The following is a 23003-nucleotide window of genomic DNA, read 5'->3' as shown; positions in this document are numbered from 1 at the left end:
ACACCACACTCAAGAATTTCTTCCTAATATCTAACCTAAATGCCATGGACACCTTCCACTAGACCAGGTTGCACAATGCCCCAGTCTGCTTATTCAGAAAAATATATTTATTCAGTGGTTAAAAAAAAAAATTAAAAAGTAACCAAACTAAAGTTACGTTTTCCTTTTACAAACCTGAACAGTAAGGAATGAAGCAACTCGGACTGTAGTCAAGCTTCTTCATGAATCGTATTTGCCCATTATCCTTTAGGCAAAAGAAGTTTCTCTCACCAAGCACAAAAACAGAAGAAGCTCCCTGATTAAAGGAGACAACGCATATATCCAGTGCTTGCTCTCCAATGTTTAAAACCCAATCCACCTTCAAAAAAAAAAGGCATGCTTCAAAAATCAAATGACAACTGCATATTAAAGACAAAGACTCAGAACTAATCAAATTATGCATCATTAACATAGATAGAAAAGCAAAATCAAGGTCTTTCTCTGGATAAGAATTATCCTCTTATTCTGAGGGCAGTCAGTAGCTTTCCTTAATGTGATTCAAGGAGCAAAAACATCTTAATAGTCAGGAATTGTTTGCTATGCAAACAGTTAAGTACATCTGGAATTTAAAATACACATCTCATTCAAAATGGAAATACTTCATACTTTAACTAATGAATCCAAGAATAGATATTTAGAGTAATTTTCATCTGCCACACTACATGTCCTTGATTATTAAAGGACAAGGATAAAGAGCAAAAGGTGACAACTGATTCTGCCAATATATGTAAATGGAAAACTAGACAAATGTTTTAGGTGTGTAAGCCAATATTTATGTTTGCAGACACTCATGTACACCCTCTAATCTGGAAAATGCTGGTGTATGTCATAGTTTGTTTACTTCTCCAACTATGTACATTGATATAATAAACAACTACTTCGAAATCCTGCCCCACCTGTCTTTAAACAATACTACAGCTTATTGACACATTTCATTGGTTTGTTTCTTCAGCTCCTCTGAGAAATTTCAACTAAACACATATGCAAAAAATGCTTTTGACTTTTGCCAAGCTGGTTAAACAGAAATTTAGAATTTTGAAGTAAAAATATATCAAAGTTCAAGTGTCAGCACTTCCTATATGAAGAGCACCTATTATTTTGCTTAAAGAGCATAGAATGTGTCAGCAAACATCCTGGCATATCTGATATATGAAACTTGAAGTGCCATCTTAAAAGTTAAAGGGAAAAACCCAGCTTATTACATTTGTTTCCAAGCATGCTTCACATTTTAGATTTAAAAAAAAAAACTGTTTAATCTGCAGTATAGCTGATGAAGTCTCCAGGTTTTTTATTTATAAATTGCCTTCTCCTACTGCTATATGGAGGACTCAGCCTACGAGTATTTGAAAAATTCTACAATTAGTCAGTGGAAGAAAGATGCTCTCCCAAGATTTTACTGTTGTACCTGAAATATGATGACTCTAGCATTTTATATATGCAGTATATTTAGCAGCCAAGCAATTCTACTGCAGGACCACAAAGCATTAAATTCTCTTCATCTTACAGAGAGGCAGCTCAAATATTAAACAAATTACTGACAGGGACTTCCAGAAGACTACTGAACCCACAGGTTCTTGACAAAGAGAGTTCAGGACACTATGTATGGAAAGATTTCACTGAGAATTCTTCTCTAAGTACAAAGGATTCCCTAAGGAGAATGAGATTCATTTTCCACAACACAAAGTCACAATCAGACTTCATTTAAAAACATGAGCAATAATTCAGGTGTACCTATTTATCTATTTTACTACAGTGTAGGTTCTGCATTACAAATTGCCCTGGAAATAGTTATTTTCACTGCAGTTGTTTTTCTTTTCTCATTAGAACAACAGCAAGTTTTAAGGCCCAGCCTAAAACAACTGAAGCCCAAAGAAACCTTAATAGAAATCTACTGGAGTCTTTCCATTGCCTTTAGCAGCACTTGGATGAGGTCCCTTGTCAGCAGACAATGTTTCCATTCGTTACCTAGCGTCAGCCATTTCAATATGTGTGCAGTGTCCATACAGGGGATGTAAAATAAACGGGTTTTACCACAAGCCTTTTCCCAGAACTGAGTTTTCGCTGTTCTGTGTCATGTCTTTCATCAGCATCTGTCGCAAATGCCAGCACTTGGTATCTGTTACAGGCAGTTAAAAAATATTTTTTTAGAATTGTATCTTTGTAGTTACCTTCTACATTAAGTAAAAAATAAAATATTATTATCATGAGTACACATACACAGTAAAATCACAGCCTAAGAGGATGGTTAGAAAGCCTACTACAACATGCCTACTGTCAGCAAGGATGTTAAGACTAGCATCAGTGTAGGATAGCAGCTAAATGTAAAGGTAGAAATTAAAACAAGCATTTCTATTCAGATTTTATGTGGAGTTAAAATAAATTCAACAGTCTAAATATTAGTAGATAGAAGTACAGACCACAAAGATAGAAGAAACAAATGATGAAATAGGAATTCTAATAAAAAATTACTTTTTCTTGCTCTTATTAAGCTTTCAAAAAACTTCTAAACCACTCAGAAATACAATCTGCTCTATCTAATAGTGAAACTTACAAGCAGCTCCATTAAGCAAACTAAAGTGGCTCCAATCTAAGAGACCACAGTAAACTGAAATGAGTTGGTGGCACATTTAGCAAAAGTTGAAAGTTTTGGGGAGGTTTTATTATTTTAACTGCCAACAAACCATGCTAAGAAAAATTGGCAATGAAGACATTTGAACAAACAACATCAACTGCCATAAAAACTCTGCACATCTATCTGTCCTCTTTACAACTATGTAAAGTTGTGTGTTCGAACTGCATCCTCACTGATTCTTCTGCAACTCTTTCCTGAATTTGTGCTGGTATCCTAACTCACTGATCTACCCCATTTCCTCTGTATGCACATAGGTAATCTGTAGAATACTGAAGGTTTCTACATAAGTGAAATAAACAATAGGCTAAGACCTCACTTAAACTGATCCAAAAAGTCATGGAGTACCATCAGCTCTGAAGCTTAAAGCAACACAACTCTGAATGTTCCAATTCAATCTAAAATAGCAGTACATATTTTTCCTCATTGTCAAAGTTGGAGATTTAAAATGATGACAACAATATTCTTCATATTTCATGAATGTATTGAGGTGCAGCAAAAGGACAAGATGTAATGGCCATATATTAAAACACAAGAGGTTCCACCTCAACATGACAAAAAACTTCTTTACGTTGAGGGAGGAGGCAGAGGCTGACTGGGGAGTCATGGAGTCTCCCTCTCTGGAGACAGTCACAGCCTAACTGGATATTCCTGTGTCTTGGCAGGGGGCTTGGCAGAGGGCTTGCACTAGATGATCTCCAGAGGTCCCTTCCAAACCTAACTATCCAATGACTCTCTGCTTGCTACTGAAGGATTTTAGTTTTACTTACAAAGGTAAACTATGTACTTGGAGTAAAAAAAAATCTAATTGTTTAAGTTGAATGCTATGACCTATTTAATAATACTGAGAGAGCTGCTTTTAGTACAACTAGGATGTCTTTAACTGTCCTCTGTATGAATGAATTTACTTCCCTTTCTCAGTTTAACACATTTATAAGAGAAGCTGCAGATTCACAGAATCACTGAATAAATTGAGTTAAGGAGTAAGAAGGATCCTGACCTAACAAAATTTTCTCTTCACTGTATTTTACTGATAGTTTTGGAAAGCACAATAACATTTTAATAACTAATCAGAGACCTAATACAGAGGTTTCAAATCAAGCTCACATCAAACAGCAAAACATACTGATATGTAAGTACCAGCTACCTGCATATAGTCTGTAATGAAAAAAAACTCAAGCCACAGATGACCAACACAAACTTTCAATTCAGCTATCACATCAAACATATAAGAGGCATTTTGCATTTAGATCTTGAAAGAATTCAGGACCAACACAGCAAAAATTGCTATCAAATGAGGCAATTGGTCTGTAGGAGCTATAAGAAGATGGGTAATTTGAAGTTTGGCAACTTGTTCTGCTAAAAGCACTAGATGGAATTGTTGTATTTTTTATTCAATACCATAAAAATAACCTCTTCTCTCCTTAGTATATCTATTTCCTTCACTTTAAAAGGATTACTTAACTCTGTTCTAATGTCCTAATATTTCAGACACACACTAGAGATTAGTTCCATTAGTGTCTTAACATTTGACATTAAAGACCAATAACCAAGTGAAAAATTCCTTTACAACGATATCCCTACAGTAACGATGGCACACTTTTGATTTAATAACAGACTGACGAATAATTGTAGCCACATCTTTTGTAAAGGTCAAGAATCTGAACATAATTTAAACATGTGAGATGTTCATTTTAAAGGAAAAAATGTTTCTTTATTCCTTGACAGCATTAATAAATTATATTACAATTTTATTCTAATACTGTATTAGAATTTAAATTCTTAGGAAAATTATTAACTGTTTATTAAATTACTTTTACTTGCAGCATGTATATCTTGTCCAGTTTTAAGAAAACAATACATGATACCTATAATCTGATTAATCTTAAGCAGCAAAATGAAAAGAATATTGCTTGAGAACTACAGGTGACAAAGCAGGGTAGTGTGACAAAGCACGTGTTTAACTAACATTCTCTGGATTAGATTCCCACGGCATTATTTATAAAAAGGGGCATTCTTATTTTCTTCAATATGTATGATTACCTCTGAAAAAAATCCTTAAGGTACTTGCCCATTCCTTCAGCCTCATGAGATTCCTCTGAATGGCCACCCTATCTAACCTTCTTGTATGAGCCACTTCCAGAAATTTGACACTGTCCTTGAATTTCAGGACATGCATTGTCCTTCTATCCATGGTGAAGATGTTAAGGAAATACTGGCTTCAGTATCATCATCACTCATCTTTGCCTGCTGGTTAGAACTGTGAACAACTATTGCTCTTACAGAGCAGACTGACAGCTCCGACTTTCTCATCCATTTTAGTGGGTGTGGATTTTTTTCATCACAGGTAGTAGCTCTGCCTCAAACACCACCCCAATTTACTGCTAGGGATAGAGAGTCTATAACCCTAACATTAGTCCTCTGTGAGAACAAGGGTCTGCAACAGGGAAACATCTTGAGAAAGGCTTCACAGCAGACATCCAACACAATGTCCCACTGCTCAAGCATCCATCTGATTCTAAACAGATGGATATTTGATAAATTCTCAACATGATGGTTGCATCAGAGAGCCCCATGGACTCAAGCTGATCCTCCACAGTAAACCCAAATGCTCCCTTGCCTGTCCATCAAAATCTTTCACATTCTCTTTCTTATTATCTATTAGATTTGTGTCTGGTTGGCCTTGTAACACACAGACCCTCTGCTTGGAGGAAATGGAAATGTCTTGTACAGTCTTCACTTTCCATATTGTTCTATTTTTCTAAATGTTGAGCCCATAAACTTAATATGGTCACAAGCTAAAACAGCTCACAACAGTTTCATCCATGTTCCAGTGCTGAAAGCACAGACTAGACTGAACTGGAGCAAGGAAAAAAACCTGGCACTTGGGAGCAACAGAGCCTTGATAAACTAGCAGACTTACTACCTTTATAAAAACAAAATAGGACCATAAAGTCCTCAGGACTCACAGCACACTTTCTTCTATGACTGTACTGAGACAGTCATCACTCAGCAGCATATAACATCTTTCCTGCAACTACTTGCTTTTGGATACTCCAGCAAAGGCATTAAAAATTAAACAAGATTACTTTCAATGTGTTTTCCTAGTAAATGATACCACCAAAATTGACTATAATTACTGAACATAAACACATACTTGTAACTCTCAACCTGCTGACAAGAAGAGACTGTAATGAAAGAGTCTGTGCGAGAGCTGTAAGCCAAAGGACCAGGCAGAAGAAAACCAGGTAAAAACCGGCCAAAAGCGTAACTTTCTTGTTCAAACAACATGAGCATCCCATCCATGGACTGTATGCAGATCAAATCTCGACCTAAGGGAAGCAAGAGACAGAAACACAAAGGAAACAAAGCAACATTATTTGTGTAGTTTTAATATTAAAACCATGAGTAAATTAAAATTTTACTCATAAGTAATCCTAACAAAAGCAAATTTTCATTTATGGCAGTGTTTACTACAAGGAAAAACACTAAATATTCCAACCTCAATAAAAGCTTACTTTCTAAAATAAACAAACTAGATTGTGGAGGGGAATAACATTCAGAATACGTTAAAAAAAAAGCAGCAAGATACTTTATTTCAAAACAAAATTCCTAAGGATATAACTATTATAATTTCTGTTTAAAGAAATGTTTCAATATTCCCATAACACTAAATTATTCTGGTTCCTAAATGCTTCCATACCTTACAAGCAGTCATAACAACTGTGGTTTAAATTAACCAATTCAATTCTTTCAAGTCTACTTAAGCAACATAACAGAAAGACCCACAAATATGTATTGTGAAAATAATACAAAATGGTAATATCTTCCATGTTTTACATTCACATTTTCTGTTCTCAAGGAAAGAAAAAGCAAAAAAAAAAAAAGTCCAACTCTGTATTACCAGCAAGTCTAAAAAATATCAAATAAAAAAATTGCAGCTTGAAGTAAATTACTTCAAGCCTCATGCATTATTCAGCAGCCATAAGACATGACATAAGCCACGGCTTGTCATGCCTCAAGTACACCAATCTAAATTCAAAGTCTCACTGGGAAGATTTCTTAGATCAAAAGCTGATTATGCACTTCATATGCAAGAGTAACAACTCGTACAAACAGTATTTTTTAGGCATTCAAAGAGAGCTATACCATTAGGACTAACAATTTCTGAAGCTGATAGATGCATCTCTCCTGAATTCATAGATTAGCTCTTACCTTGCAAACACTACATGAAATATTCAAATATCTATTGTCTATTCAAATGTAATCCGAAATGTCTATTCACCACAATTAAAATACTCTATTTTGTCTAAGGAATAATTCCGTATGCATGAAAAACCCAAATAAATTGTCTATTCATCAAGTTCCACCCTCAATCCTTTAATGAGTTTTCTAACATAAGAAGGTGAAGCAAAACAAAAATAGACTAAAAGTTCATTCTTACAGTTCCAAAAAGCTAACAAAAGTCAAAGAAATATTCAATATCTGAAATGCAACAAATGTACAGTGCAAAACATTGTTCATCTCCACTGTGATTCTTCACAGAAACTTTAACTACTTAGAAGTAAATAGTGTAAAAGGCCAGAAAGTATGTTGTATTACTTGTCCTTGTGATTGAAATACACAGTAAAAATTTAGATTAGGGTAAAAACAGGGAAAAAAAAAAGAAGGAAGATAAAGCAGCAGGGTCCTTCCCACTTCCTTCATCTCTTTTTCCGATTTTCCCATTTTCTAAAAATCCTTTTGTTCCAGATTCTGCATATAATTCATAACATATCATAAACCCTATTACAAATAACAAACACATGATAAGAAGGACATTTGAAAGCGCAATTCAGATTGCTCATTTGGTTGAGGCAAAGTTGAATCTTTCAGTCTCCAGTGAAAAGACAAGAGCAAGACAGACTCTTCTCTGTGGCATCCACTTACAGGACTAAAGTAAACAGTAACAAACTGCATCACATGAAATTCTCTCTGAACATGGGTTGGAGGGGTTTTTTGTTGGTGGTTTTTTTGTCGTTTTTGTTTTGTTTTGGGTTTTTTGGTTGTTTTGTATTTTACTGTGAAGGTCATCAAACACTACAGCCCGTTTTCCAGAAAGGTTGTAAATTCTTCTCCCATAGACATACAGAAAATACAACATGTTCTGTATGTTCTGTATTCAGAACACAATCCTAAGCAACTTCTAGCCAAATCTGCTCAGGAAGCGGGACTGGACTAGATGATGTCAAAAGAAGAATCATTCAAATCAGACATTCAAAGAAGTCATTCTGTCTTTTATCTCTGAACTACTCCAAGGCACCTACACTAGATTTCTGTCCCTTCTAAGCTGTGAAATTTCACAGGATTTAGTCCTATCACATGCTTCTGATCAGACAAGACTAGGAACCAGCAGGGAAAATTGAGCAGTTTTGTACTGGTATGCTATCAATGTTAATGATACCCAGTTTCTACTTCCCAACAGCTGCTGACATTATCATCACACTGCTAATGCAGTCTAGAAAGGGTACGAGTGAGCCAGCTGTATAAAATAATTATTAACCTATAAAAGTTCCCTTAGAAACTAGTATAAACACTGATATCTAGTAAAAGGTGCTAGCCCACTAGTTGTCACCACACTCTCTCAGATATGGTTATTTTGAAGTATAGTCACTGGCTACTACAAATAACTAGTGGCATTTTTGTTTGATGTGCAAGAAAACCATGCTTCATAACCCAAGTGTCCGTGTAACCACAGCCCTTCTCCCTTTGTTACCTCAAAATCACATTCAGCATCAGGCACTGTAAACCCTCTCACCACTTCACAGTAGCCAGCTGTTTGGTTCCACTTCTATCCTACACTTTTCTTAAGAATACAACCCTGTAAGTCTGGGTATAGAGAATTTTAAAATCCCCTTCCAAAGTCTACTATGAATTCTCCTTCCATCAGTAGTGTGCTACAAAGGAAATCTGCAGCCATCCACTAGCCCTATTTCCTGAACTTTAACTTTCAATATCTAACTTCAGGGGGACTCCCTGGCACCCATAACCTGAAGACAAATGGATTACAGATAGCAGCTTGAAATTTTTATGTTGAAGGGCACAGTGGTAGAACACACTTGTACTTTGGGGGTTTTAAGGCTGACTATTTTTCATCTTTTTTAACACAGAAAGATATAAAGTCAGGGGAAAAAAAACAAGAATGAAAAATTAAAACTGTAAATAAAACAATTTAAGTCACAGAAAAAAATAACGATGTTATGTATGTTTAAATTTTTACCAAATTGCTATTACATTTTGAAAAGTTCTAAGCATTGCTTGATATAGACCAAAAGTAAAAGACATTAATTGCAAAGTGAATGCCCTTACTACCACAGAAATCTTATCTATTTTGTAATATAATTAAATTACAGGTACTCCTGGTTATAATGATAATAGTAAGAAAACTGTCTCTTAGACAACTGCTGGCCAAAATCTTTGGGGTTTAAGGTTGTCTAAAATATACTATTAAGTTGTTAATTTCTACTCTTCTGATGAAAACTATAGCAGATACAATTGATACAAAGTGATAATCTAGTAGCCATATTACAATTCAAATAACAGAAAAAAGCAAAAGTCATTACAAACGTTGAGGCTGCTGCTTAAGTAACAAAGAGTAATAGCTTCTATTCTTCTCTATATTATAAACATCAATCTTCTTAGCAATTCCATAACATCATGAAAGTGATGAAGTGAAGCACTACAGCATTTCCTGCAATATATATGAAGCTACATGTCATGTGAAACATGGAAGCATTCATCTTTAGCATGCATAACCAAAATCACACACAAATCTCATTGTTAAAATCTCTCCTGTTTACACAGTAGTGACACAATATGATATGACATGACAAGTTCTTTAGAGCAATGATCTGCAAGCACACTGTAGTACTGAACTGTACTGTCTGAAGAAACAGAGGCACAAGACTAAATCAGCAATCACTCTTTTGGCTTTTAAAAGCACAGCAACTTATTAATATACCCACCACTTTGTTCATCATAATTGTGTTGTTCCTACTCACTAATTTTCAAATTTGGATTTTAACTAGCTTGTACTAATGCTTCAAACTCCAGTTATCCAAACTATTACATGTAAAGCACAATTAAAGAATGTTAAATTGTGTGTGAACTCCTATTTCCCACTTTTCATAGGTCAACTTATTTCCTTCAGCCATTTGTTTTTAATGTGTGTGTAGTGAATGGAGTTGTTACGTTTCACTTTGAGAAATGCAGTCTTCCAAACACTCAACCAGAAATGTCCATTTCAAAAAAGCTTATTGCAGCCAGTTGGCCTTGCCAGTGACACATTTATAAAGTGAAAATATAAACCACAGTGTTTTCTGTATATCAGATGGTACCACTTAGTGTACTCTACATAGTTTCAGCAGCTTGCATCTCAAGAGGAATGTCCCTTAGTCAGAGAGAGCTACTTTTAAGCACAAGACTAGCTACTGTTGTTTTGTAGTCTTATTATGAAAAATATATTCCAGATACGAATATATTTACATCACACTTTTAAGCCACAATGTATTTTTAGAGCTAATGCAAAGACAAAATGAGAGGCAGGTGGTAGTTCTTTGAAATAAGCTTCTAATTAAAGTTATTTTGGTGCTCAAGTTTTTTTGCATGTTAATGATTTCCTGTACTCTGAGCTTCCTCTCTGGCATCAAATAATTTTCATAGAATGTACATTATTTAATCACAGGGCCTGAGCACCACGTGAAATCAGGCAATGAAAACTGCAGTGGGATAAATTGGAAATCAGAAAAAAACATCATAAAATTACAGAGTTTAGGAAGATGTCAGCAGAGAAAACTTTAACTGCCTTCAATGGTAATCAAATGCCTCACTAAAAAAGGCTCATGTGGAAGGAAACATCAATGAAACAAAATTAAAAGATAAACTGGCATTTACAACACACTCAGGAGCCTAAGAGTCCTTTAATGATACATGGGAAATGCTTTCCTCATATGATAAAAAAGTGACCAGTGAAGTGATGCACATAAACTACATTCTCACACACAGGAAGACAAGTTCCTGTCCTGACTTGAAGCAAGCAAGTATGCTTTCCTTTTCCTTCATTGTTGAAATTTGCCCCTGAAATTTCTCACAGCATAGGGAACACAGATTTCTCCAGTTCAAACCCATTTTGGAAAACTTGCTGCTGAGTGTAGCTCCTTTAGTAAAGCAGATCTTGGGCAACTATGAGAAAAGAACTTCAGGGATCAGGTCTGGCAAATAGAAACACCATTTGAAAATAACTTGAACAGTTCTTCAAACAATGTATGCCGAGTAAAAGGCAAGTCTTAAATTACCTCCCTAACCCAGTGCACGAAGCAAGTGTCAGTGTACATTCAGAAAGAACTCTGAATTTACTGGCTTGGAGGTCTGGTGGCTGCTCCTTGCATAACTACAGAAAGGCTCAAAGTTCAGGGCTTCAGCTGTGGCCATTCATCCTAGGCCAGAGGATCTGACTGCCAATACCCTGAACACAAGCAAAGACAAAAATTGCCCTGCATTGCTCAGTGCTAATGCAAGTACCCACCCCAACTGATGCACAAAGTATACACATGTTCCAGCTGACACTGACTGGGTGCTTTTTTACTGGAATTCAAAAATCACTCCGGTGGGAAGGAAATAAAAAATAGAGTAGTGGATAGGAAGAGAAGAATTTCAAGAGAAACTAAGGAAAGTGTTTAAGGAAAACATGTATGTCCTTTCGTTTTAAGGAAAACATGTAAGTCCTTTTTCTACTGATGTTAGCTTGAATTATATCTTAAACCATTCTGGATATTAAAGCATTGCAGTAAAACATATTCATAAGTTCCAACATATTCATAAGCCCCAGATGCTCTCTCTGTAACAGCCCTCTCTGTAAGGAGCCTCCCTGGTCAAGTCATAGTAAAGCATGGAGTCAGCGCTGCCACAAGAAAAAAAACGTCATTGCTTCTCTCACCTGTCATACTGAATTCTAACCTCTCGTAGATTTCTGCCTGCCATAAAACATAAGGAGGATTTCAGATAGAAAGAGACTCTTGAACTATTGAAGTATCTCCAAAGGCCAATCAGCCCTCACTCACACAGTTAATCCCTTAGAGACTTGTGATATACGTCTTTGTTCTTGATTCAAGTCTTGCCACAGAAGATGAAATAGTTAAATTATGTTACTTGGGAATTATGCCTTTAAATTTCATATTAACCTGAGGTGGTGGAAGGACCCTTAGGAAAAACACTAGTATGATTCAAAGGAGTAGGATAGACCAGCATGCAGTATAAAGACCCCAAAGTGTCATAGCTGCAACATCCAACATACTAAAATGCCTACTGAAAGAAACATAGTATTTGGCACTGTGTATGCATGACAGGTAAAGTCTCTTCCCCTAAACAGACTGTAGTACAAAAATTTGTTTATCACAACCTCCATATTAAGAGAATAATTTTTTCTAAAAATAAATGTGAATGCTTCCACTAGTGCAAGAAATACCCTCAGTAAAAATGTTCAGGCACCTGTGAAAGCAGTGTCACTCAAGTTTGTTCTTTTTTTCAATGCAGAAGATTAATTATATATAGCATAAATAGAGGAGGTCCTGAAAATGGCTGTATGCCTGGATATAGCCTGAACAATGATGATTCATGAAGAGATGGTAAAATTCTTGTCCTTAAATTCTGTTTGTTGCCATAACTTGTTCAGTAACTACTTTTCAGGCCCCAGCAGCTGCAGAAATCTTTTTCTAAGAGCCTTGCATTCATACAGGCATTACAACACTTGCACTTTTTCTAAAGCAAGTAGGAGAAATTCCAGTCTGTGAACTTTTCTGCTCTCATCTAAAGTTATACACCTATCATACATTATATAAATATTACAGAACAATTCTACTGAACTAGCAAATCTCCCACAAACAAGTACTGTCACCAGCTGCCCTTCAAAATCAATAACATGACTGAAAATTTCAGGCACATGGATGTTTATAGAGAATCATAAATCAACAGCAGACCTTTCACTGAGTTAAGCTGAAGTTGAATGCATGTCCTATTTTTCAATATTTTTGGTACTTTCAAAAGTTATCAGTAAGATCTTAAGTCACCATCATCAAATAAATCTATCAAGTTTAAAATTCCATTTAAAACAGACCTGAAAATTTTGTTCTCACGAAGCAATGAGACAGAACTACATGATCCCACTGTTAAAACCCAGTGAAATTCCCTATCTTTTCTCCTACTTCTCCTTTTATAGTCTCCTTACACTAAGAAGCTTCATGATGGCTAAGCACTTCCCAAAGTACTTTGATGCATGAAGCCCTGTCTCAGGGAGGATGATGAGTGAGTTGAGAGCTTATGGGTTAGGATTAAAGGGCAAACTATTAAGGGTGACACTGTTGTGGGTAATTGCTACAGGCTGCCTGAGGGGGAAGAGGAGGAAGCAGATGAGGTCTTATACAGACAGCTGGAAGTAGCCTCACAGTAACAGGTCCTGGTTGTCATGGAGGACTTCAACCACCTGGACATTTGCTGGAGGAACCACAAGTAAGGCATAAACAACCCAGGAGATTCTTGGAAAGCACTGACAATAACTTTCTGGCACTGGTGGTGAAGAAGCCTACTAGGAAAGGTGTGCTGCTGGACCTTTACTAACAAACACAGAATGTGTGGTTAGAGATGTGAAGGTTAGGGGCAGCCTTGGCTACAGTGACCATGAGATCATTAGTGTCCTGTGAGGAAGAAGGAGGTCAGTGAGTAGGATCACAACACTGGACTTCAGGAGAGCTAACTTTGGCCTCTTCAGGGACCTTCTTGAAGAATCCCAGGGGAACATGCCCTAGAGGGACAAGGAGTCCAAGACAGCTTGTCCAAGCAGTTCTGCGGAGAAGGATCTGGGGGAAACAAGCAAGATGTCCATGAGCCAGCAGTGTGCCCTTATGGCCAAAAATGCTGATGGTGTCCTGGGATGCATCAGGAAGAGCATTGCCAGCAGCCTGAGGGAGGTGATCCTGCCCCTCTACCCAGTCCTGGTGAGACCACATCTGGAGTGCTGTGTCCAGCTCTGGGATCCCCAGAATAAGAGAGACATGGAGCTTCTGCAGCAGGTCCAGGGGACAGCAACAAGGATGATTATGGGATAAGGTCATCTCTCCTATGAGGACAGGCTGAGGGAGCTGAGCCTGTTTAGTTTCAGGAAGATGACTGAGGGGAGCCCTCCTCAACATATATACTAAGTATCTGAATGGAGAGTGTCAAGAGGATGGACCAAGATTCTTCCCAGTGGTGCCAAGCAATAGGATGAGAGGCAATGGGCAGAAACTGATCTACACAGCATGTTCCACCTGAACATGAGGAAAAACTTCTTTACTGGGAGGCTGTGGCTATGCACTGGACTAGACTGCCCAGAGGGATTGTGGAGTCTCCCTCTCTGGAAATATTCAAAAGCCATCTGGAAACAAACCCAACTAACATGCTGTAGGGACAAGCAGGGTTTGTGAACTAGATGACATCCTGGGGTACCTTCCAACTTTACACCTTCTATGTGATTATTTACTAATTTTTTGAGCTAAAGAATTCTTAAAGATATGTACTGAAGAATGATCTCCTGAATAACTGCATTCACATCCGAAGAACTCATTGAGAATATTTATAACAAAGTCAGATGGTCAGAAGCTTACAACACAAAAGTGAGGGTTTACCGTACAGAATATTAGATGAAAGTCCAATATATCTTCAAGAAGTTTTAAATATACTCTAAAAAAAGTAGAAATAAACAGCTTGACTTAATTTGCTAAAAAACACCAAGGAAACACAGCCACTTTTCACATTCAAGTCATTTGTCTATATATATCCTAGGCTAGTAACCAACATACAGAAAAGCTTAACTCTTACTTTGTGGTCAAATGACTCAGTGAATTACATGTCTATCAAAAAAATCACCATCCTACCAGTTTCCTTCTTGGCAATCTCAGAAAAGACATCACAGGAACAATTTGTTATCCTGTATTTTTAGACTGTTGGAAACACTGAGAATACTCAAATGAGGAGTTGGCTGTAAAGGGGCTGATCACTGATGAGGGCCATGCTGGGCATCAGTCAGTGGGTGGTGAGCAACTGTACTGTGCATTATTTGTTTTTCTTGGGTTTTATTTCTCTCTTCTTTTTATTATTATTATCATTACTATCATACTTCATTTAAAATTTTGAACTGTTCTTGTCTCAACCCACAGGTTTTACCTTTTTCTGATTTTCTTCCCCAGTCCACCCAGGTGAAGTGGGAGAAAGTGTGTGAGCAGTTGTGTGGTACTTTGGGACTAAGCTACCACAATGATGTAGCAGGGCGATTTTTGATAGGAATGATTTGCACCAAAATAAAATTAGTATAAAGCATTATAGTTTGTACAAGATACATTTCAACCCTCTAGGAAAAGCAACTAACAAGGGTTTGGTGACTCTCCAAATAAATTCATATAGGTTGGAGACTTTTTTTGTAATGGAGTAATCATTGATGACCACTGGAAAAATAAACAAAAGCTACATACACACACTTCTAAAAGACCCTTTGAGAAGACAAAATAGACTAAATAATTAGAAGCTAAAACTTCATTCTTTTGGAGGAAAAATTATGGGACAGCAAACAAATCTTATAGACAAATGCATTCACATGAAATGCTGGAACATTTAAATAAGAAAGTACATATGTAAATAATAAAGTTGTGCATAGGTTTGAAGTAATAGAAAATTCATCATGCCAAACTATTTACCAGACAGGATAATAACATATACTGCATTTCTAAACTTTAGAGACAGCATCTCTAAACTGAAATAAAACATCTGACGTGATCTCAGACAATTGACTCACAGGAAACCAGAGAATGGCAGGCAATAGCACTAAGAAGAAGAGTCTGGAGATTAGAGTAGGACGATGAATTAAAATGAGTCAACAATATGTCATCAAAAAGACAAAAGTCAGATTGGGCCATTATTAATATACATGTGCTATTAAAAACATATGAGGTAATTATTGTTTGCCTTTGCACTCACTGACTCTTGGCAGGAGCACTGCAGAAGCCATAACCCCACATGTAAGACACAAAACATTTTATACTACCCATGCACAGTCACTGCACACTTTTGGGTACCATACCTCAACAAGGGAAATTAGACAAACTGTCACATAGAATTTACCAAAGTTTTGAAAAACAAGTCTTTCACTTACATATACAACTGCTCTCAAAGTTATGTATTTCTGCAATTGATTTTACTTCACTTAAATTATAGTTCTTTTCTTAAACAAACAAATGATTAGGAGATTTATCTAGGAATTCATAATTGAGGCAAAGTTCTGGCCAACTGAAGGCAATGAGACTTTTTATTTCAGTTAGGCTGTGATCATTAGGCCACAATCATTACTGTTAAGAAGAGGAAACGGATGGTAAGAGATACAGAGAACATTTTTCTTGATGATTTTTCCATTCACCTCTTCAATTTAGAGAAGTTCTAACTCAATTATTATTAGGTAAAAAAAAAAACCAAAACACTAACAGTTTTCCAAAATTGAGTGAGAAACCATTTAGAAGTAGTCATCACCAGATCTATTCCATGAAAAAATTTCAAAGCTCAAACCTTTCAAAAAATCTGTCCTTACGCAGAAGCAATTTAAAAGGAAGGCAACAGTTAAATATCCTGCTCCTTAACAGAACTAGCCAATAAATCAAAGTCTGAATTTATACTGCTGCAGTGTTTAAACATAGTCATAAGAATCATTTAACCTTACAGCATAAAACTCAGCTGATAATTTTTTTTCTGACTAACACCTAATAAAATTTATTCTTGCAGAATTGTAGAAAAGTTAAACACAGTCTACCCTCCTCACAAAGTTTCCTGTTACAAGGTTGCATGGTTTATGCATATGTTGTATTTCATTATTAAAAAAATTCCTCCATATAGCACCCTCTTTGTTGTAACACTCAAACATACTTTGCCTCTAGGCCTGTGCTATAATAAAAGTAAAATGAATTCAAGGCCATTTGCTGAGAAAAAGATAGGTTCAAGGTATTTTCACACTTTTCTGCTTGTAACATTTTCATGTCAAGGCTGTATTTTCTTTTTTCCTTCCCTTTGCTATTGTTTTATTATCTGCCTTTACTGGTAGAGTATCCATGGAACAACTTCAAATAAATCTGAACTACTCTGGAAGCTGAATTAAGGCATTAAGGTTTCAGATGAAAATGTACATTTCAAAGCCTCTGCTTATTAGGGGGATCCTAATTACTAATTAGGGGGATCCAATACTAAATCATTTATCAACTCATTAGAAGAGTTATAGAAAACTGTGGTTAATTCACTTATTATTTAACTATTAGATAATGCAAGTGTGTGGAATCACACAAAGCAGTAACAGTGCTTTTGCAGTGCAAAACCATTATCTGTAAGCAAACATTATTCAAAAATAATTCAGCAGTTATGAAAGCAAAGTTATTAAACTATGATTTCTGCCTGTCATTAAATAACATCAGTATTCTATTCAAGAGCAACTCAATAGATTGTGTCCCCCACTGGTGAGCTATCATGCTGGTTTTTTACTTCTTAAGAAGATTTAAAAAGGTCTTTAAAATTGAAAAAAAAAATTTTTTTTTTAATTAAGAAAAGGTGGAAGCATTCAGAGTGTTTATACACCCACTTTAATGTACCACTTACACCCTGAAGAACAACCACAGAACTCAATCCTCACCTGGGAAAGGGCATCCTCCTCCCAGAGCATGTGATCATTCACACACTTCCTAAGCACTTCAGAGAGCAGCTCAGGAAACCTGCACTTCATTCACCAGGCCTCAAAGCAGAGAACTTTAGTATTCACTCCTTACACACTGATATTTGTTCATATATGAGCTACTATCCTGCCCAGCATTCAGCCTAATGCACAACTGACCACAGGAAATTTATGTGATAATCTGTAAAGCTGCCTTAGTTTCAAGTAACAGTGGCTTTGTTTTTACTTTAAAGCCCTTCTCTACTCTTCACATTACTTCAGCAGAAATTTATTGCACATACTTTCCTCAAACATAAGTCACATCTGACTCAAGGCAAACAAGGCAAAGAATGAAATTGTGGCTTAATCTGCAAACTTTTTCAAAGAAGTAATAAGGGCACTTTTCTTCCCCTATAAAAAGCATAATACCATCATTTCTTATAAGCAGGCTCCACACCAGTAAATCTCTTTTTAAGAACAGTCAGGCACAAGAAGTACATTGACTGCTTCACAAGATGTAGAAGGACTTAGGCTAACAGTATATTGTGGTTAAGTCCTAAACCATCCAACAGAAAATGGTAAAGTAGGAGTAAGATTCATTTACCAAACTACTGTCTTCTTTCTCAGATTTCTCTACAGGCAGGAAAACATACCCTTTCTAAATACCTTCAATATGGGCATTACAAAGTAAAGGCACAGGTCAGAGTCTATTCTGTATCTTGTAGGTACAACATTAAGGTAACTTCAGCACTAATTATCTAAACATCATGTTAGGAAAAGATGATAAAAATTAATTATTAAGTAATATGAATTTATTTGCACTGAGCCAAAAATTAGTTTTGCTTAATGTCCATTCCCTGCAAATCTTTTACTGTGCCAATATGTAAATTCCTGAGATTCTTAAGCAGCTAATAATTATCTCAACTAATCTCAGGGTGATTATGTATCTATAAGGAGTTTTTAATATTTTTACAACAATTTACTACTATTACTTCATACAACTAATGTCAACAATGGTAAATTGATTAACCAAAATGCACCGGTAGAACAGATCAAATTCACCATTATTTTAATTAAAATAACGTGATTTTGGTGTAACCATAAAAAATAAAACATGGGAATGATATAAAATTATGACCAAATTATATCAATCAAAAAATGCAACAATACTGGCTCAAAATCCAATCACTACCTAGCTACCAAAAACAAAACCCTTCTCACTGTTTTTCAATTAACATTGTTTTAACTTTATTAAGACTAAACAATATATGGAATATTGCTTAATAAGACTTGACTATTTCTAGATTAATACTAGATTTATGCCTTAGAAATTGAACTCGAGGGAGACTGTATGATAAAGAAGAATAAGAAAAGAAATTCTCAACTAAAACACTATATGCAGTTCACTTGCTTCACTCCATTCATACCTTTTAAAAATGGAAAAACATGCAACTTATTTATCAGAAGCTTTCAATCAGCAGTGACTTCCAATCTTCCAGGATGATCCGCTCCATAATTTTCCCAGACACAGAGGAGAGGCTCACTAGTCTGGAGTTCCCCAGATCTTCCTTTCTACTCTAATTATAAATAGGAGAGGTGTTCCCCTTTTTCCAGTTACCAGGGCTTTGCCTGACTGCTATGATTTTTCAAATACAATGGAGAGTGGCTTTGCAACAACCTCAGGCAGTTCCCTCAGGACCTTGGGATGTCATCAGGCCCCACAGACTTGTGGCTAATCAGTTTCACCAAGTAGTCCCAAACCTGCAGGAGGAATTTGGCTCTCCCAACTCCCACTAGATGTTCAGGAACTTGAGAGACGTGGGAAACCTGGCTGCCAGTGAAGACTGAGGCAAAAAACTCATTGAGTACCTCATTCTTCTCCGTATCTGTTGTTACCAGTTCTTCTTTGTCATTTATTGGTCTCCTTGGCCTTTCTTTTCTGACATTGTATACTTACAGAATAGCTTCTTGTTATTTTTCACACCCCTCTCTAAGTCCTGTTCCATCAGTGCTTTGACATTCTTGATCCCATTCCTACACATCTGAATGATATCCCTGTACTCTTCCCAGGTAACCTGTCTTCTGTTTCCACTGGCTGCATGTTTCTTTCTTCTCAGTTTGAGGACGAGATCCTTGCTCATCCATATCAGTGTCTGCCCTACCTTGTTTGATTTCTCTCACACTGGGATGGGGAGCTTTGTGCTCCAAGTGATAGCTCTAGTCAGCTATTTTGTCCCTAAGGACAGTTTTTCAGGACATCCCATTCACCAACTCCTTAGATGTCTGGAAGTTCACTCTTCCAAAGCTCAGGGTCCTGACTTTGCTTCTTGCCAAGACCATACTCCTTGAGATCACAAACTCAGCCAGGCCAGGGTTGCAACAGCCCAGGCTGCCTCCAAACTTAACCTCTCTAATGAGCTCATCATCTTAAACTATAAGCTGGAGCCAAATACCAGGTCATTGGTATTTGACTCATAAAGACTCAGAACATACTACAGATGTGAAAACAGAAAATACTTTCCAAGATAATTTAAACTATCAGCAAACATCACTTCATATAATGACAGTTGAATTCTTAGCAGAGCAGTCTCTGGTGGCGTAATTGCATGATGCCATAATAGTACAACCTGACCTTATAAAACTTATGTGATCAATGGGTTTATATAAAGTAAAATTTTTGTAAAGCTGAGTACTCACCATAAGTAAGGGTGAAACATAAATCTTAAGGATATATGCTTTTTCACCTTCATTTTCTTAATAAAAAAAAGGACAGCTTAAGGTAGAGTACCCTCAAGGTCTTTAAATTTTCTATCTGAAGTAAACCATGAAGTTTACAATCTGTTCATTACTTAAGGGCTGTGACATTTTGTGGCTAGGTTAAGAGTTCACTTGGTTCAAAACTAGGGTTCAGCACTACTGACTCACGGTTTTATCATGAATCATCCTTTCTAAAATGACCCATATGCTAGAACTGGAGCCCTGGATGACAAACTCAACTTATAGCTCTAAGACCGTAAGGAAGAGTTCAGATATATGAAAAGGAGATATGCATTCTAAACTTCAAAGGCAGTGTCTTGAAGTTAAGTTAAACTTTTCAAAATCTAGGCTAACAATACCAGGTTTTTTAAATATAAAATCAATAGCTGATGTTTATATGTCCCTTCTTGATAGTTTCTTGTTTTCATTTTAGCACCAGTGTTCAGAGACAGCAAGGAACAAACATTTAGCTAAAGCAGTAAAGAAATGTAAAGATCTGCACTATAATCCTTTGCCACAGATTTTAAAATTCTAAGTCACAACCAACTCTGCCTACACTATGTTTGACTTCTACATTTTCATCTTTGTAGGTGTTTTCCATTTACTATTTTTAAACATTTCCATTAGCTTTGTTTAGAATTCTAGCTAAACTTATAAGGGATTTCATCGTTATTTCTCACACCCCTGAACCAGTAACAGTTCTGCTGAAAGTAAGAATCAATTTCATCTCACCGTTTTGCTAGCATTCTACAACCACCAGAATACATTTTGTTTCGATCAATAAGACTCTTAGCTATAGAGGTTTTCAGAAAGTGCTTTTGTGCTTTCTATACCCCACTAAGTGTTGCAGTAAATACACCTGTAGAATCAGCTCGAGAATAAATACAGCTTTAAAAATGCTGACTGGTAAGTGTTGTAAGAGGACCATCTAGTGGTGACAACCACAATTCACACGCTCCCATTTTTAAGAAAAATGTACAGTTAATCTATGCAAGCCACTAGTCAACTTCTCCGTGTTTGGGTTTTTTACTTACAGATTTAATAGTTTCTCTAATTTAGATTTCAACTTTCTATAATAAGAATAAATGAGTTTGTTGTTTCTTCATCAGTTCCTGTTATGAGAACATCTGTCTCAATTCTTCCACATGTGAAAATTGCACATAGATCAAATCATTAATCTGAAGACACTAGCTAGAATGAAATTTAGAAATAAGGCTACATAATAGGTTTCTTTACTTCACAATACTCCCCACAGAGAAATCACTAATAGATTTTTTCTTAATACAAGAGTCAAAAAAATGAACAGTTCAGAAGTGACAGTCATACATTTTATATTATACATCTCCATCAGATTTCAGCCAAAGAGATTTGCTGTCAAATAGACCAAAATATTACAAGGGTCTAAGCTTGCTATAAACTAGCAGGGACAGAACAACAAAAACTTGCACTGAAGAAAGCTGAATGAGAATACAATACACATCTAGCAGTGTTTGTTTCTGTATTTCGAACATGTGAAACAACTCCAGAGACATTAAAATCATTGAATCATAGAACAGTTTGGGTTGGAAGAGTTCTTTAAATGTCATCTAGTCCAAACCTCCCCCACAATGAGGAGGGACATCTTGTAGATCAGGTTGCTCAGACCCCATTCAATCTGACCTTAAGTGTTTTACCACCTTCATTGTAAATAATCTTCCTCCTTATATCTAATCTAAATTGTCCCTCTTGTAGGATGAAGCCTTTGCCCTCAGTTTTCCTTTAGGCTCCCTTTAAGTATCTAAAGACCACATACAGGTCTCCCTGAATTCCTCTTCTTCTTCTCCAGGCAGAACAACTCCAACTCTCTCAGCCTGTCTTTGTAGGAGAGGTGCTCCAGCTCTCTGATCATCTTCATGACCGTCCTCTGGACCTAACAGGTTCATGTCTTCTCTGTGATGAGGACTCCAGAACTGCAAGCAGCACTACAGGTGAGCTCTCACAAGGGAGAAAATCACCTCCCTCACCTTGATGGTCACACAGCTTTTGATGCAGACCAGGGTACACTTGGCCTTCCAGGCTGTGAGTGCAAACTGTTGCCTCACACCCAGCTTTTCATCCATGAGAACACCCAAGTTCTTCTCATAGGGCCATTCTCAGTGAGTTCATCTCCCCATTCATTTATCTGGGATTGCCCAGACACAGGTGCAGCACTTCAACTTGTTGAACTCTGTCAGGTTCCCATAAGCCCACTTCTCAAGCTTGTTCTGGTGCCTCTGGATGGCATCCCATCCTTCAGGTGTGTCAATCGCACCACACAGCTTGGTGTCATCTGCAAACTTGCTGAGAGTGCACTCAGTCCCACTGCCTAGATCATTGATGAAGAAATTAAAGAGCACTGCTCCTACTACAGATGCCCAAGTCATTCTATAGGATGGTGAAAGGTCTGGAGAGGAAGCCTTATAAGGAGCAATGGAGGTCACTCAATTTGTTCAGCCTAGAGAAGAGGGAACTGAGAGGAGATATCACTGTGGTCTTCAACATCCTCCTGAGGGGAGGTAGAGGATCATGTATTGATCTTTCACTCTTGTAACCAGTGACAGGACTTGAGGAAATGACAAGAAGGTGAGTCAGGTGAGGTTTAGGTTGGATATCAGGAAAAAGTTTTTCACACAGAGAGTGGTTGAGCAGGCTCCCCAGGGAAGTGGTTACACCACGAAGCCTGTCTGAGTTGAAGAAGCACATGGTGTGATTCTTGGGGTGTCCTGCACAGGGTCATGAGTTGGACTGGATGATCCTGATGGGTCCCCTCAAACTCGGGATTTTCTGTGATTCTGTTGTATTCTAGATGCA

The 23003-nt window shown here is 36.8% G+C and overlaps 1 protein-coding gene across 1 annotated transcript in view; it reads right to left on the bottom strand.

Annotated features, from left to right (window-relative positions):
* BBS9 (Bardet-Biedl syndrome 9) overlaps positions 1–23003 on the bottom strand; it is a 283138-nt gene that overhangs the window by 247425 nt on the left and 12710 nt on the right. The window contains exons 6-8 of the mRNA XM_054645353.2: positions 5826–6000; positions 2071–2155; positions 175–358 (exon numbers count right to left, since the gene is read on the bottom strand). Of these exons, the coding sequence (XP_054501328.2) occupies positions 175–358; positions 2071–2155; positions 5826–6000 (444 nt within the window). The remainder of the gene's footprint in view (positions 1–174; positions 359–2070; positions 2156–5825; positions 6001–23003) is intronic.

This window comes from Agelaius phoeniceus, chromosome 1 (genome assembly GCF_051311805.1).
Source record: "Agelaius phoeniceus isolate bAgePho1 chromosome 1, bAgePho1.hap1, whole genome shotgun sequence".
Lineage (NCBI taxonomy): Eukaryota > Metazoa > Chordata > Aves > Passeriformes > Icteridae > Agelaius > Agelaius phoeniceus.
The sequence above is the reverse complement of the archived record's forward strand: the minus strand, read 5'-3'. Positions and strand labels throughout refer to the sequence as shown.